This window comes from Phaethon aethereus (assembly GCF_964289735.1).
Source record: "Phaethon aethereus genome assembly, chromosome: 7".
NCBI lineage: Eukaryota > Metazoa > Chordata > Aves > Phaethontiformes > Phaethontidae > Phaethon > Phaethon aethereus.
The window spans coordinates 23,413,589-23,430,403 of NC_138583.1; the positions used below are offsets into that span (position 1 = coordinate 23,413,589).

At 42.0% G+C, this 16,815-nt stretch overlaps 1 protein-coding gene across 1 annotated transcript; it reads right to left on the reverse strand.

Moving 5' to 3' along the window:
* Positions 1-3,791: 3,791 nt before the first annotated feature.
* Positions 3,792-10,327, reverse strand: SLC35G1 (solute carrier family 35 member G1). Its single transcript, XM_082002084.1, has 3 exons — positions 9,858-10,327; positions 5,657-5,837; positions 3,792-5,134 (listed from the first exon to the last, which is right to left on the reverse strand). Exons 1-3 carry the CDS (start codon positions 10,063-10,065, stop codon positions 4,375-4,377), a joined length of 1,149 nt encoding a protein of 382 aa, XP_081858210.1. The 5' UTR covers positions 10,066-10,327; the 3' UTR covers positions 3,792-4,374.
* Between the last annotated feature and the right edge of the window lie 6,488 nt (positions 10,328-16,815).

The following is a 16,815-nucleotide window of genomic DNA, read 5'->3' on the forward strand; positions in this document are numbered from 1 at the left end:
ACCTGCATCCGCAGGAACATAAAGCCACAACTCTTCTTTGGATGGATAGGCAGTTATGACCACAATAACATTCTGTTGGTAACTGAAATGTCCTGCTGAAGTCCGTGTTGCACATCTGCCGTCAGCATTGCCAACCCTGAACCCATGCAGGGACAGAGATCCTGCTTCTACTACCCTTGTGGGACTGATGCCACAGATGAGCCTAGCATGGTTAGAGAACTGGAAAACAGACTCTTTCTGGTTAACTACTGCTAGTTAGCAAGGAAATAACTTTTCAAGAGGCTGTGTCTCTAGAAATAAACTTTCTTCAAACAGGCAGCTCTTGAACAAAAGCTCAAGGAAGAAAAAATACTGCGGCGGGGGGAAGTGTTTATACTAAATGATGATCAAGGGTAGCATTATCCGTCTTGTCATTATCAATTACAGGAAGAGCCACCTTAGAACAGTTCTGGAATTGAGAAGGAGCCTAGTTTCAGGTTTCAGAAGAAAAATGACACACTGGATTAGTTATTTCACCAATGCTGTTATGCTGAGGTGACTTCATGCCTGGTGTTAGACAAATGCAGGAAATACATTTTAATTATGTAGACTGCCCTTGTCCACCCAATGAGCTTGTCAAATTCTTAGTGTAGATGTATTTAGGGGGCTTTTAGAGCAAACTTTGACAACCAACTTAACCTGAAAGAAATTGGCTACTGCACAGTGACAGCACATAGCTTTGTCAGCCATCAGCTTTATATAGAAGAGTCGGGTACATAAGGCTTTAAGGCTAAAGAGTCCCACTGAAGACAACAGATGATTACAGTGTTTTGCATAGTAAAGAACATAACAAACATGCTTGTGATACATAAGTAATGACCAAATCTTTTTACCCTGCGTTTATGTGCAAAACAACCAATAATTATTTATTACTCTTTCTACTCAGGATCCACTAAATCAGTACATTGAATTAATATGTTGACATTCAAGAGAAACTTAACTTCATACCATAGCAATTGCAATGCAATGATATTGCATCATATTACAAAGGAAAGACTTCCTGTTAGAAAAGTACATTTATCAAACTTAAAAATACTGTTAAGATCACAACAGGACACTACAGGCGATGAACATTAATAATATATTTCTGACTCAAAGCTCAGAAAAATAATGTTTGACCCTGAGAAACTTGTTGTATTAAAACTTAAAAAGCTAAAAAATATTTCTAAAGTAAAATTCTATACAAGGAAAGAAAAAAAAAAAAGATAAAAAGGAAAAATCAGAATCTGAAAGAATCAAGGTTCAGCCAGTTTCATTTCAGATTCTCAAACTGTTAAACTCTGGAACAAAAAAAAAAGTTTGACCATCTTAACAGAGATTGTAAGCAATATTTTCAATTAAATAAAAACACATAAGCAACATTTTAGGGTATCCATACTTCTGTATAATTTCATTCTCTTCAAGGCTTTTAGTTAATTTAGGTTTTCAACCTATATTTGAGAGGAAGAAAAATTTAAAGGTTGAGGTGATTGAAAAAGAATTAAAGCTTAAATGTCTTCCATTCCCAAAATCATCGAGAAAAGCTAGTTACAGAAGCTAGGTTGTCATACTTCATGACTAGAGAAGCTCTAGTCAAGTCCTTCATTCTCACACCAGTTAAACAATTCTCTGAACAATGGATCAAAATCAAAACAATGTTCCAAAAAATATGATGTTCTCCAACATAGGATCTTGTTTAGTTTATTATTTTAACAACTTAAATATTTAGGAAAGCTTAGGAAGAGCAAAAGGAAATAAGTAGATGGAGCCCATAAGGAAACCCTATAGGTTTGGACAACGAAAAAAAAATAATCATCTGGGGTTTTTTGGCACTACAGGTATGGAAATATATTTAAAGAGTTTCTGCAAGATCTTGAGAGAAAAATTACCAATCACTATATCAGGTTGCTGATTTCAGGTCAGCTTTTTTCTGCACTTGTGTGTTAAGCGCAAGAAAACAGTCCTTTCTTCAGTAGTCTGTTCTTCTCTACTAAGTGTAAACAAAATTCATTGAAATCATACAACCTAAACATTTTTTGGGCTTCCACATTATTTTTATTCCGTACTGAAAAAGCGGCATTCGTACGCTGTAATTTAAATTATTATCCAATTCCCCCTCCTAATGTTTTCACACTGTCATCAAGTTCAGGCTGCTCTGACTTTGCCCTCTTCAACAACTAAGAAGTTACGTAGCTGGATCAGCTCCCAGGGTCACCTCACCATGCAACCACATAAGCACGAGCACTGATCCAACAGGAAGGACCAGGACCAGCTGACAACTCAAGTTTACATCCATCTGAACTGCTCTGGAACCACACCTTTGCAAGTGTCAATTCAAACACGTGCACATTAAACATGAAATGAAGCAGTAAAAAAAAAATGCAGTTTATTTTCCTTCCCTCCCCTGAAAGCTGCTGCTCAATGGCAGTGATGGCTGAGCAGCAGAAGAAACAATCCCAGTTTACAGTTTCAAGTAGTAAGTAAAATGGGTGCCAAATTGGAATTTTATTATTACACCAGGCTTTGAAGAGATGTGAAAGCCATTTCATACTACTCCTGACCTTGTCAGCAGTAGCTGAACTTCAGCCTTCAGGAGAAGCAGAGAATGGGCAGCTATATCTACCACTCAAGTGGCAGATAAATGTGGATTCAGGGTGCTGGTTTACATCCAGAATCTTGCACCAAGAGATGGCTCCTAACACCCAGATGCATCTCAAAGTACTATACACATTCCAGTCCCTTGGGACTCAAGTGCCCTAGATCTGCCCTGCCTGGATGCAATGCTTATTGGCAAAAGAAAAGGTGTGTGACTAGACATCTATAAATCAAAATAAGAAGACATCTGCCACCTTCAGTGATTTTGAAAAAAACAAACAAACAAGTATCAAGTCTACAGAACACAGCATTCTCCTTTAGAAAAATACTGGAGTAAGTAAATAACTGAAAAACACCTCACAATACAAAGGAACAAATAAAGCTCCAAGTTAAATTTTTCTTAAAGCACTACTGAGACAAGACCCAAAAGTACGTGAGACTCCATTTGGGAAAATCCCCCTAGCTGATACTAAACCTATGTTCCTCCTCAAACATGAAGGACACTAAGATCAGTAACACAAGCCTTTTTTCTCAGTATTTGTCACTATCAAGATAAAGCCTATAAAAGTGAGAGATGTGTAAGAGAAGTGACTAAGCACAGATTTAAAAGGGCCAGCTGGAGAACTGCCTGATGTAGTAGGGATGTCTCCAGGTCATGAGATGTGTATGCACAGCTCCACCCTCCCACCAAGCTCTCCTCAAACCTGTTCTGCAAAATCTCTGCTAAGACCTTGGCCAACTGCAGTTTGTCTGCACACTTGTAAATTCTTAGGAAATAGGAGGATTTACAATAAAGCATTTGCCTAACTTCGTGAAGGCCAAGAAGACTTAAACTTAGTCTTATAAAGAACTTTTGTATAAAAGAATCTAAACAAAAAGGTCATAATCATCATTTAAGACAACCTGTATTAAATACCTAAAAAAATACAGTATTTTGCATAGAATAAAGAAAAGTGCAGCTACAGCATAACATTCCATACCACAAGAAATAGCTAATTTACGAGTGGCTTATAATTAATTGTCATCTCTCATCACTGAGACTGCAGCAACTAAAGACATGTTTATTGGGAAAATCGCATTAAAAAAAAAGGGATTAAGTTGTTTCACTATGTCTGCAAAGCAAGTGCAAACGTTGAAAATTTTTTTTTGGAAGAAAGCAAAGCCAACAGATAATTTTCACAAGTTAATTTTCTTTTGATATTACTTGGAAAGATGAAATAGCCTTTGTTCTTTTAGAATCCAAATTAAAAATAAATCCCCATTTGGCATCTGTTCTGTGCAAGAAAAAAAATGAGAAAGCTTGTAAATGTGCAAGCTTTATCTGTTCTACAAAATTTGAATGTTTATAGGATTACAACTCCTCATTCTCTTCCAACTTTTGTACTACAATCCCTCTGGTAATCAAGCAGAGTATTAAATAAGCCTGGGAGACTGACTTCCACTGCTCAGCAGAATAGAGAAAGGGTCTAAGAAGTGGAGAATCAGGAATTCAGGAAAATAAATGCCAAAAAACTATTATCCACTTTTGATAGCAAGCAAGCAACTCTTGAGTATCTCCCTACTTCTCATATTTGAATGCCTAAACATAAGAAAAGCATATTTTAACAACTGATTAGGTATAGCTTCAATTTTGCTTTAAAAAAAAAAACAACTTATTTTATTGGATAACTTGGTACTACAATTTGGTAAATGAGATACTTAAAATAAATAAAAATAAATATTGTGTATATACGTTTCTGTAAGGAATTAGTGTCTGTATTGTTAGATTTCATTTTGCTTAGCTTTTTTCAGGCTTTGACGCCACTTACGAATGGCAGTTCCAGAACTACTAGCTACGACACAAAGGGCACCACCCACAGTCCACCAAGTTGGCAGATGATTGAGAAAAAGAATTTGTAAAATAAAAGCAAACACCACATCCATTGTTTTCATTATGGCTACAGGTCCAGCTTTCTCTATCTGTAATGCTTTTGTAAGAAATATTTGACCCCCTAATCCTAACAAGCCTATTAATATTAGAAGAACCCTATCTTTACCACAATATGGTAAACGCCATTCATTCATCACAAACAATGCTATAACACATCCAATTAAACCAATGACTGCATAATACCAAATGGACAAAAAATAATGCACAGATTTTCCCACCTTCCTTAGTATAACAAAAGTCGAAGCTGCAGATACTGTGCTTGTAATTGCTGCTATAGTTCCTTTAAGGTGATCTGTGTAACTTCCTTCAATCCCCGTAACGTTTGACCCAAACAGAAATGGTGGTCTGGCAATAAGAACCACTCCAGTGATTGCGAAGAGGGTAAACAGAAGATCCCAAATACTGTACTTCTCTTTGAGAAAGATCCATGCCAGCAATGATGTAAAAACAGGACTGCTAAAAGTTATAACAGTGGCATCAGCTAGTGGCATGACTTGGAAAGCATAGTAGAGAAGAATCATTGCACTAGAGCCAAGGAATCCTCGGAAGAAAAGAAAAATTCTTTTACCTTTTGGTCCCAAAAACCCTGTTCTGAAAAACAGAAAGGTCACATTAATGTCACTGGCTTACTTCTTTCATGACCAACATCCCATCACATTTAAATGTACACACCCTTCTAGATTGTACACACCTTTCTAGATGAGGGACCTATCTCAAATATCAAAATACTTTTAACTGTCTGATCACAGATCAATTTATTCCCATCACCACCCCCAATCACATTCAGAGTCTGGAACCTGTTCGTCTAGCTATTATTTTTTTGCTTGCAAAATAAGGCAAGAATATCTGCAAATTACCTTCTATTTTTTAAGAACACCACTTCATGGAAGATCATTACATTTTATATAATCCCTGTAGAAACCTCTACAATGCAGGGAGTCAAAGATTTTCAGTCTTCTGAATTGTATTAAGAAACTATCAACTAATCCAAAACAATGCAGTTATGCAATTGCAGTCTGAATTCAAATAATACTGCAATCTGATTTAAGTGAGTTATAATTCTAGATCTATTTTTAAGAAATAACTTTAAATTTAAACATGTGCTACACTTACTTGTAGTATATTAAACCAGGAAGAACAAATGCCATTTGGAAAACACATCGAAATGCACTCACTTCCACTGAATGTACATCTTCTATTTTTTTAAGAAATAAAGAGGCCACTGAGAAAAGGAAGGCAGACAGTACGGTATAAAACAAACCAAGTCCTGGACACGCAGCTTTCTTCTTTGTTCCTGCAACAGATAAACTGCAGTTAATACTGATCTATTAGAATATTTCTCAGGTCAGGTGGCTGTACATACTGCAGTGCTCCATACATTTGTAGCTATCCTCATGGTAGAGGACAGGGGAAGCAGAAGAACAAATGCAAATACTACACACATTTATGAGATCTACCTTGAAAACAGGTTTCACTGACCACCACTGGTGTCCTCTTTTTTTTTTTTTAAAAAAACAGGAGCTAAGAGATGAACTCCTAACACTTTGTATACAAAACTTCTCAGTTCTACGTGAGTTAGTAGGCTTTACTTTTTGGAGGCATCAGACTAGTTTGGGCAATAGAACTGGTCATATGACTCTGACCACTGCCCAAAGATCAATAAATACAGCTGAATGCTAAAGGGTCCACGCTTAGATTCTGACACACTGAAACTTATTACCTTGGGAATCATCTGATTATTGAGTTAATTAAGGTTCATAAGCAACAATTTAATTTCCTTTCTCACAAATATACACATGTAAAAACTGTGTACAGAACCTCACTTTTATTATACACGTTTATTTTGCAGCTAAGTCACCCTAAATTTGACCTAGACCTACAGAAGTTTTATATAACATTTTTATCTTGCTGTAAGAATCCAGATACTTTCTTCAAATAAACATCAACTATAAATTAAGAAGAAATTTAAGTGACTAGTTTTAAAACATCATAGGCCTGCTTAAAGTACTGATATCTATCACAGTTCCATGAAGACCTTAGTTTATGCTTATTTGTCAGACTTTCTCTTCCTGAAGTAGTTTCCCAAGCCTAATGGTTTCTATTCAAGCTTCACCAGTGCCTCAGGCACTCTTCAGTGACATACCCTTCCTCGTTCCACTGATCTTTGCCACACTAAACTATTAAAACAAAAAAAAAGAAGAGAGTGAACTACTGCTGACCTCAACAGCACCTCCAAAGAAACCAGCCTTTTTTGTTGCCGCTTTGCTGCCTAAGAGGAACAGTCTTTCCACTGAAACTAGAGATGACCACCATGCAAAAGAGAACCCATCTAAAAAAATTGAGTGGGATGTTACCTCACTATCTCTTTTCTTTCTGTCTGCATAAAATACTGGGAGCTACCTTTTCTTCTACAACCCCTTTGAAAGAGAAGAGTGAGAACTCCATGTCCCCGAGGCAGTATTTTGATAAAAGGGTGCCTCATCCCACATTAGTGTGGGAGCCCATGGATCCTCTAAAACATAATCAGCAGGGCACTGCTGTGAGTTGCTTAGCAACTAAATATGGTTTTGAGGGTTTTTTTTGTTTTTTGTCTTGGGTGTGTGGGGTTTTTTAATTAACAAAACTTGTCACAAACCATTTTGATCCTCCTCGAGATCAGCACTCAAGGCTGAGAAACTGCATCTTACTACGTAAGAGCCGAGACTGTGGGCTGATACAGTGTGTATAGCACTAGTTCTGGCTTTAACAGTTCTAGAAACCCAGGCTTTACAACTGCAACCAGAACCTAAAGTAGTCAGAAGGCCTGATTTTCAAGGAATCCAGCCACACTACAGCTGAAAATAAATGACAGTGTCTACTAGAAATATTTCTGTTTAGCAACAGCCACTTATATAAAAATGACTATAAAAATTATCACCAACTAACACTAGACCTGGACATCTACCAACTATGAAACAGAATGGATTAAAAAAAAAAAGTTCATGCATTACATAATGTCCTAATCCACATAGTCACACAACAGAACTACAAAATCAACAACGTCTCTAATATTAAAGCAAGAAGAATCAGGCTGGCCTAAAACTGAAATGGGAAATCCAAACCCAGGCTGGCTTGTGATGAGCGCAGCACAAACAGAACTATTAACTTTTATTTCAGGCATGATAGCTTGTATGATTACTACAGAACAAAGCCAATCTAAATAATGGAGGTGTTGAAATGGAAAACCAATCAAATTAAAGCAAAGGAAGCTAAAAGGATCTTATAGCCAGAACTAAGCTTTGGATTTGAAGGAACAAAGAAAAACCAGAAGGAACTCATTTCTGTAAGCTATCCAATATACTAAGCCTATCAAAAACAGTATCTTGTAATGATAGAATTTAAACCATCAACATCTCATATTGCCAAAGCATGTACTCAGTGCAATGAGAAAGTGTTTTATTTCCTTCTAAAAATAAAACGGTACAGGTTCTTCCACCAAAAACAAGAATTGCAGTTCTGAAGAGTACTTATTTCAAAATATGTTGTATGGAGAAGTTAGGTTAAGATGACATTCCCACCCCACAAAATATTAAGCCTCCAAACACTAGCCCAATGCCATCAAAATACTCAAGCACTCATGCTTTTTTAAAAAGGCGTAGCAGTCTGAAAATAAAAAAGTTTCAAGTAGTACTCAAGTCCTCTTCTTGGAGTGGCTACACATTTGAGATTTGGTTTTCCAATTTTATTCCCTGTCCATCTCCACACGTAATGCTTTCAAACAATCTTCCACTCCTGTTTTAAGTCTTAGTTAGAAGTCTCCCACTGCACACCATTTTCTATGTAAATTCTTTTTGTTGGCATTTTAATGCCATGCTTTCTTGCAGTTTTTATACTTGCAAAATGCATACACTGAAGAAAATCACACTTATTGTATACATGCCTCTTGAGAATAATAGCAGAGGCAGAAGAGTACTGGCTATGGGAAAGGCCGTCAGTGAGAAGAAGATTCTCCCAGACCTAAGGAAATCCAGAAGAGGGTGATCTGTTCTTCACACCATAAGCAGCAGCCAAACAGCTCTCTCACAGCCTTCAGGAAAGCACCAGGAGCACAACAGCCTCCCTATGAACTAATCATGGTCATGCAGACAAGATCTAGGCATGATTCATAAAGTTCAGCCACTGACTCAATTAACATTTTGCTAGACAGACTACCCCTTCCCAAAAAGGAGTATCTTTTGGTGAATAAATGCAAGTGTCTCAGGATTTCAAATATTGGGTTTTTTCCCCAAGCTTTGTCTTAAAAGTGATACTAACATGTATGTCAGTGGTGGAGTACACTACCTCTTCTGGCCTCCCCACAGCTCACTAGCTAACAAAGATTGCCATTTTATCCATTTTCTGACGGAAGGTCAATTATAGCCCATAGTTACTGAGAAACACATTTTCAGCAAAGTTGTTTAAAAATTACTCATGGTAAAGTCCTTCAGATAAAATAATTTTTGAAGTTGTTAAGGTGGCGTTTGTGTTTTGAAAGGAAGCCACATGAAAATTGCAAAAAACATGTTGTGTATTTCGCAGCAGGTTTGTGGCTGTTACAATTCAAAATGACCAAGAAGTGAAACACGGATTAAGACAAAATAAAGAGTACGCTCACACTAAAGCAAGGTAAGAACTGCCAAGGAAGTCATAGTTGCAAGTGTAAGGACTTGTTGAACGGCACTCATTCCCCTTCTCTCAACACATTCACCGTGCCAGAAGTTCACGCTGCTAGAAGGCACCTCGATTTACTCAAGCTTGCCAAGCCTTACTTTACACCTTGGCATCAGGAAGCACTGTTTTCGCCAGCCACAATCGCTACCGAAGCTCTCACAGAAGCGACCGAGCAGCAGCCCGCCCCCGGGGATGGGAGTGAGCGTTGCGCGGCCGCAGCGGCCCCGAGCGCTCTGCCCGCTCCCGGGTGGGCACCGCGGACCCGGTCCGGCGTACAAGCACAAGGGCCAGCGCCACCGAGGAGGCCGTGCCTGCCGCTTCACTTGACTTCTTCACCAGGGGCCGGCTTGTCTGGTAAAGAGGAGGCAGGGAGGAAGAGGGCGAGGCCGAACACGCTCGCAGGGGGCCCGGTGTCCGCCACCGCCGGGGCCGGCACAGGTGCCGGGCGCCCTCTGCGGCCGCCCGAGCTCGCTCCGCGCCCCGCCGCCGCCTGCGGTGAGCCCCGGTGCCCTCGGGGCCGCTTCCTCTTCCTCCGCCCCGCCGGCAATGTCACCCCGAGAGCGGGCAGCCCAGCCAGGAGGGCGCTGCCCCCCCTGCCCCGCTTGCCAGACTCCCCCCTCCTCACCGGGTGCCTTGCAGCAGCGCGGCCAGGACAAGCCCGAGCAGCAGCCACAAACGCGGCGCTCTTCGGCGCCCGCCGCCTCCACGCCGGGCGCCGGGCACAGGCAAGGCTGCCCCGTACCCGCACCGTCCTCCCGGCTCAACGGCACCTCCGGCTCCTTTCCGCCCGCTGCCGGAACAGCGGCGGCCTCGCCGCCCTGACACAGCACCATTGAGGACGCGGGGCTGCCCGCGATGCTACCGGCTGCTCGCAAGCCGGCAGGCACCTGGCCTCCTGCGCATGCGGTGCCACCGCCCAGCGCCGCCCGGCTCCCTCCCCCGCCCGGAGCGCCGTACAGCCGCGGGGCGGGGGGGCGATGCCGGGTCGCGGCTTACCCGCCCTGAGGCAGGGCCCCGCCTGGAAACAGCCGCCTGGACAGTCCACCTCCGGCAAGAGGGGCTAGATACCTGCCTGAAAGCCCGGAGGGAGCCCAACGCCCCTCCTGGGACAGCAGGCAGGGCCCAGCCAGTTCCTCCCCGGCGTCCCCTCAGCCGGCGGTGGCCCCCTGTGAAGGGACGCGGGGCGGGCGGCGGAGAGCTCTGCCTGGGCGAGGGGCCTGGGCCGCGCCGGGGAGGAGCGAGGCTCCGGCGCCTCGGGAGGGGGAGCTCGCATCCCGCCGAAGAGAGGAGCGGAGTCACGGCGGGAGGAGCGGGGTTGGCCCCCGCCGGGTGACCGTGAGGCGCGGCCGGTGCCGCCGGGTGCGGAGCCTTGGGGCGGCCCAGGCCGCGGCCGCTGCTGCTGACCAGCTTTCTGAGGCGGTGCGCTCGCAAGGAAATAAAACGGTGGAAAACGATGACGCGAAGTTACTTTAGGGGCGTCGTTGCGTCATCTGAGCGCCTGAAATAAAAGTATATAACTGTTGCTGTAGACGGGACTGATACCTTACGGTATGGTCTTACCCGCCTGCTCGTAGGCAGGATGTGCACCGAGCTAACTGAGCTTTTATGACAGCTTCTCCACGTTCTCCGTGTCGCAGTTTGAAATCGTAGTGGTCCGCTCTCCGCACCGATTTAAATAGCTCGGCTTTCCTCCGGCGGGCCCATTAACACTTCATTGCCGTGTCAGCTGCCTTCATTGCCTGCACCCGCTGCATTCGTAGAGGTCAAAATGGAGATGAGAACCTGGTGCGCGATTTAGTCATTCTGTGTGCGTGTGAAAAGCCTTACAGGGCTGTTAGTAGGGTACAAAAAACATTTAACCACCTTCTCGTGGTCTGTTTTCCTTAAAACAAAAAAATCCATGCTCCCTATGTCTTTGGACAGGGGAATCAGAAAGGGGAGTTGGTGCAAAGAGATAAAGTAGCCCATTTTTCTTACCTGTCAAAGAGTGCAAGACAAAAAGCAGCAGAATAAATTTCAAATGCTAAAATACTTCCCTTCTGAGCAAGTTGAGCTGTTATCAATAATTAAAATAGGGAGGAATTTCAAAGAAGAGATTTATGTTTACACTAATCTTTTAGCTGTATAAATGAACCAGTGTTTATTTCTTGACAAGGGGAAATGTAGCCTATAGCTTTAGCAAAATGAGTAATAAATGGTAAGTACAAATGTTTCACACAAACTATTTCAAGCTTCCCCTCAAGCTACCTCATAAAAGCTATTTCAGGCTTTCCTTGCCTCTGATTTAGCACATTTTATAGTCCATGCTAACCCACCAGAGGCCATAAGTATTTCATTGTCTTGGAGCTAGCATTTGATTAATATGACCAGAATTAGATGTGTTCTATCAATTATTAAAGAAGAGAAAATAAATCAGTTTAAAAGTTTGTGTTGAAATCAGGATTAATTCTTTCAAAATATTTACATTATTTGAACTCCTCTTACTATAAACCAATAAAATAAGTAAGTATCTGCTGCACAAGATATAAACTAATTTTGTTAAAGCTGCTATCAGCATAGTCCTCTACAAAGTCTATATTGAAAGATGTACTAAACCTTTCCTGTGTGGAGATGCAATGGCAGCTGTACATCCCAAAAAGGGGAGAATCAGGCCAGCAAAATTTCCCAGACACCCTTAATTAAGTTACTTTTGCCTGATGCACTTCCCTATCCCTCAGAGTTTGGTTTGGTTTAGAGAGGGAGGTGCAAATAAACCTGGCAGCCTGCTGCTTTCCCACAAACTGACGTTTCTCTGTACTCCGAGGCAGCTTCAGCAAGTCACTGTTCCATGAATCACCAGCACGACGTTAGAGCCGTCCTTCCCCAGAGAAGTTTTGGTAAAAGACAGCAGTGGAGATTCTGCCTCTCACCAGCCATCCTGGGATGCCAATCCCACAGGTCTCCAGGCACATCCCCTGGCCAGCGAGCGAGAAGCAGGCCTGCAGAGCACACGCATCCCCAAAAAGCCCTATCTTCGCAGTCACTAGGTGAGTTACCCCTAGTCAGCAACCGCAGAAGCAGCTGGCTAACTTGAGTCTTCAGTGGAGAAAAACAGAGCCAAAACATGTAATCCATAGTACAGACACAGAACAAAATTTAGTGACTTCTTACGATTTATGGCTATTTGTTTATATACTTTGTTAAAATACACAGATTTTGTGTTTATTTTATAATACTGCCACGATGAAACCCAAAGTAAAATTTTTAAATGCCACAATGCCAAATACTCTGCTGTAGAGTGTTTCAAAGAGACTCTGCAACAACCCCCTCCACGCCCCCCCCCCTCCCCCTCCCTCGTGTGGCTTTGAAAGGGAACATCTAAGGGCAGTGTTTGTTTATGCCAAGATACATAAAGTGTTCTCTTTGCTCCTGGTCGAACTGCCAGGCTTGTCTCAGCTTGAGAGCTTCCAAGTTCTGCTGGTAAAGTACAAGCCTCTTCTCTAAGGAGACCACTTCCAAAATGACAGAACAGTTGCAGCTGCCCAAACTAACCAGTAGGCAAATGTAATTTGCAGTCATGCTGCCCTAGATTGGAAAATTAAGTAGCTGCATAAATGTGACAGGTCAATGTTTTATGCAGCCCTTTCAAGTACAGATTAAGCCGCGTCTGTGTAATACTGTGCTCAGAACTAGCTGTTCCTTTCTCCAGTGCACTGCCAGCTTGCAACCAACAGTAGAGCAGTAAGGACCTCCTGTAGTGTTTTCCCTGAGTGCAAAGTCCATAAGAAAAAGTTTTAGTGAACTTGGGCAATTTGCCCATTGAAAATTTAAACTGCAGCACCAGCTAGAATGGCACTTACCTGGCTTCCGTAATATCATAGGCACAGAGAGGGAGCTACCTTCTTGCGTGTAGTCACCACTCCCCACACAGAGAATTTTCCTGCGTTACCGTTTTTCAAAGGAGGAATATTCTCATCCTCATCCAGAATTTAGGCAGACAGTTTTTGTCATCATAAATGCCAAGAACAAGCCAGTGCTTCACCTCAGGTTGAGATACAGACCTGACAGGTGCTTAGTAAAGTACTTGAGTCACTGGCCTGGGCCTGTGTGCCTGGTGAGGGATTCTCTGGTGTTCGGTTTCCATCTCCCTGCCTGCAAGTGCTGTCTCCGACTTCTCAGAGTGGCTTTTCGGAAACTCTAACAGGCATAAATGACAAAGCAATTATGTGAGTTTTGTGGAGAACTGTGGGAGTTTTCTATGAGATTATAAGATCTTTATCCACTATCACATCATTTCTTTTATCCAACGCTGAGCTATCCTAATAAGCTTTTTGAAACACTGCTGCCTCTTGGAGGTTTAGTGAGAACTAAATAATATAAACCCAGGGAGCCCTGGAACTGAACTAGCCCTTCCTCGCCTCACCGAAGGACAGCACTGAGGGCTCTGCGGAGCACCAGCGCAAAAACAGCAGGCTGGATTGCTGGGTACTGCACGTGGAACATCCTGGTGACATCTATCCCAGTTTGATCTTAATATAGCTGTGCCAGCACAGCTATGTATTGCTTGAGCTGTAAAAATAGTAGAAGATTTAAATCAAAACAGTAATCCATATTGGTGGCTTTTATTCTGTAAAAATGCTAATTCTGTAAAACCACTTGTAAGATCTTAATTTGGGATTTAAGTTCTCCAGCATAAATTCATTAAAACTAATATAGGCTAGTGCAAAGGAAGTAACACAATAAATAATAAACTTGCATTTGTTCCTTTCCTTCTGGAAAGGTTTAACAAAAAAATAGAATTACTTTATCAGCTTCTGAAATGGATCCAACTCTTAAGTGCGTTGTAATAACCATTTACCTCTGCACCTGAATGCCATAAAACAGATGATTATTGCAGCACCAAGGAGTTTCATTGTCCCAGTCATTCATTCAAACTTCCGGTCAACCCAGAGTTGTTTGGGAATCATAGAATAGCTGAGGCTGATGGGCACATCTGGTGCCTTGAAAGGTTGTCTAGTCCAAACTGCCCTGCTCAGGGTCAGCTGGAGTTCAGGACTGTGTCCCTTGGGGTTTTGAATATCTCCAAGGATGGAGACTGCACCACCTCCCTGGGCAACGTGCTCCAGTGTTCAATCACCCTCACAGTAAAAAAAAAAAAAGTTTAAAATGAATGAGCCCTTGTAGTCTTGCAGCTCAGTGAAGATATGGTCCATATGAGCTGCTGCCGCTCCATCAAAATTCCAGTGCATGTCCTAGTGTTTTTTATGTCCATCTTTTCTACTAGCAGAGAGCCATATTTTTCAGCTTCACTGTTAAGGTGGACCGTGAATGATACTCAGCTTTGCCATCAACACAAATTGCTTCCATATGTACATATATGACTGTTGTACAAACATTTAATCTTGTGTCAAAGAGTGCGTTCAGGATATCACAGTCTTCTTCCTCCTGAGCTGGTGGTTATACTGAATAATACTATAATAATAGGAGATAGGCTAGAACATTGTAATAATAGGAAATCCTGCAAGTATGGTCAATATTATGGAGAGATGCTGGGGCTCTTTTTAACTGTGGTTTTCAGATTGTGCTATTAGCAGTTGCTATGGATGAGACTGAAAGTATTGAGACAAGTACATTCAGGTAGAAGTAAAAAATATATGTAACAAAAAGCTTCTGTGGTTTTCAGAATGAAAGATTTTATTTTTTTTTTACTTCTGAAGAATTGAAAAATAATGGATAAGCAGGACAATATTCAGATTCTGCTTCTATACTTGTTAGTGTGCTTTCAATCAAGTATTAAAGGTGTGCTGCTTAGCTGATTCTGGTCATGCAGCATTGCTTCTATCCTCAGATGGTTTAACTACCTGCTTGCTAAGCAATCAAGTCTCTGTAGCTAGTATTCATGGGAGGATAAATTAAAAATAATTTTCCCTGTACAGTGAAGACTGTAAGCTTAGTGTTTTCTTTCTTGTATTTCACATAAACTTCTGAAGAATTTATGCAAATCTAGATGGTGGTCCTTAAATTTAAAATATTATGTCATTTTTTAGGTCTCTCTGCATGTGGAAAAGGCTGTTATTCCAATACATGTTGAACAGAATACCTTTTATTTTAATCTCTTAATAAAAAAACGATCTGATTCTTTTTTTCTCTATCATTTTGTGTACACTGAAGAACATAAACATCTAAGCAAACCAATAGAATGAAATTCAGTAGCTCACTGACAGAGGAGAAAATGAACAGCAGTACTGGTTTTGTTGCTCTTACATCTATTTGCCACAGGCCAAACCACTGTAAATTTTGTAAAGCACGGTGGCAGGTGGCATTTGGGTATTATTTGCCCTGGTACTCAGAGGAAACGGCAGCACTTGCTGTCTTACAAGTTTTACAGATTGTTGTTGGCTACTCCAACCCCAGGAACAGGCACTGGAGCTACTCCAGCCCCTGGGACAGGCACTGCAGCTGAACCAGAGAACCAACCCGTGCCAGTAGCAGTCACCTCTATACACAAGAATAAATATTGGAAGCAAAAGTCAGCTCCTTTAGTTAGGGAAGAAACTTCCCTACTAAGGGAAGTGGATGAGGCAGGCCACTCCGAAGCAGGGCCATCACAAGAAGAGGAGGAGGAAGAGGCAGAGCTCATAAATGAGGTGGTATCCACTCGATCCCTATCCCTGAGTGAGCTGCGAGATACGCAAAAATATTTCAGCTATTGTCCAGATGAGCACATCATCACCTGGCTGCTCTGATGCTGGGATAATGGGGCGAGTAGCCTGGAATTAGAGGGTAGGGAAGCCAAGCAGCGGGGATCTGGGTCTAGGGAAAGCGGGCATTGACAAAGCAATTGGAAAAGGAGCAGAAGCCCTCAGCCCCTGGAGGTGACTCCTGCCATGTGTGAAGGAAAGTTATCCCTTCAAGGAAGATGTTCTATATTGCCCAGGCAAATGGGCCATCGTGGAGAGAGGTAGCCAGTACCTGAAGGGATTAGCCATGCTGGAGGTGATTTATGGTGACCTGGACAATGAGCAGTTATCCAAAGATCCAGATTAAGCCCAGTGCACATGACCCATGTGGCAGAAGTTTGTACGGAGCGTACCATCATCATATGCCAATTCATTGGCAGTACTGACCTGGAAAGATGGAGACGGACCAACAGTGGATGAATTGGCTGGACAACTCTGGGAATACAAAGAAAAGCATAGCCAATGATTTGAATTGTATGATGTTAATTGCTATGTAACACTGTAGTCATCGCTACTATAGTTGCTACATACCATATCAAAGGTATTACAAGAAGAATTACCCAGATTAATGAAGAGTGTACTTTGATGAAACGGAGCAAAGTGCAGCGTTGATTGAACCATAACTGACTTCAGCACTCAACAATCCAACACCACACACCATCTCTCCTGCCCTGAAGGACTGTTGTGACAGATGGAGCCCAAAGTCATGGATTAAATGAACTTAACAGACATTTTACAGGGATGGCCCATAGACTATGGGAATGATATCTCTGTGTGTATATATATATCAAAAGACAGGAAAAGTGGTGGTGATTAATTGGAATGTATTGGAAAGTGTGGGACCTGGGCACAACGTAGGTGGTA

Bases quoted from the DNA above. Each gene is read 5' to 3' on its own strand.
- SLC35G1 (XM_082002084.1), bottom strand. From the start codon at position 10,065: ATGGTGCTGTGTCAGGGCGGCGAGGCCGCCGCTGTTCCGGCAGCGGGC. The intron at 5,838-9,857 runs GTGAGGAGGGGG...TATCTGTTGCAG, and splicing joins GCGCTGCTGCAAGGCACCCG to GAACAAAGAAGAAAGCTGCG. The intron at 5,135-5,656 runs GTAAGTGTAGCA...TCTGTTTTTCAG, and splicing joins CCTGGTTTAATATACTACAA to AACAGGGTTTTTGGGACCAA.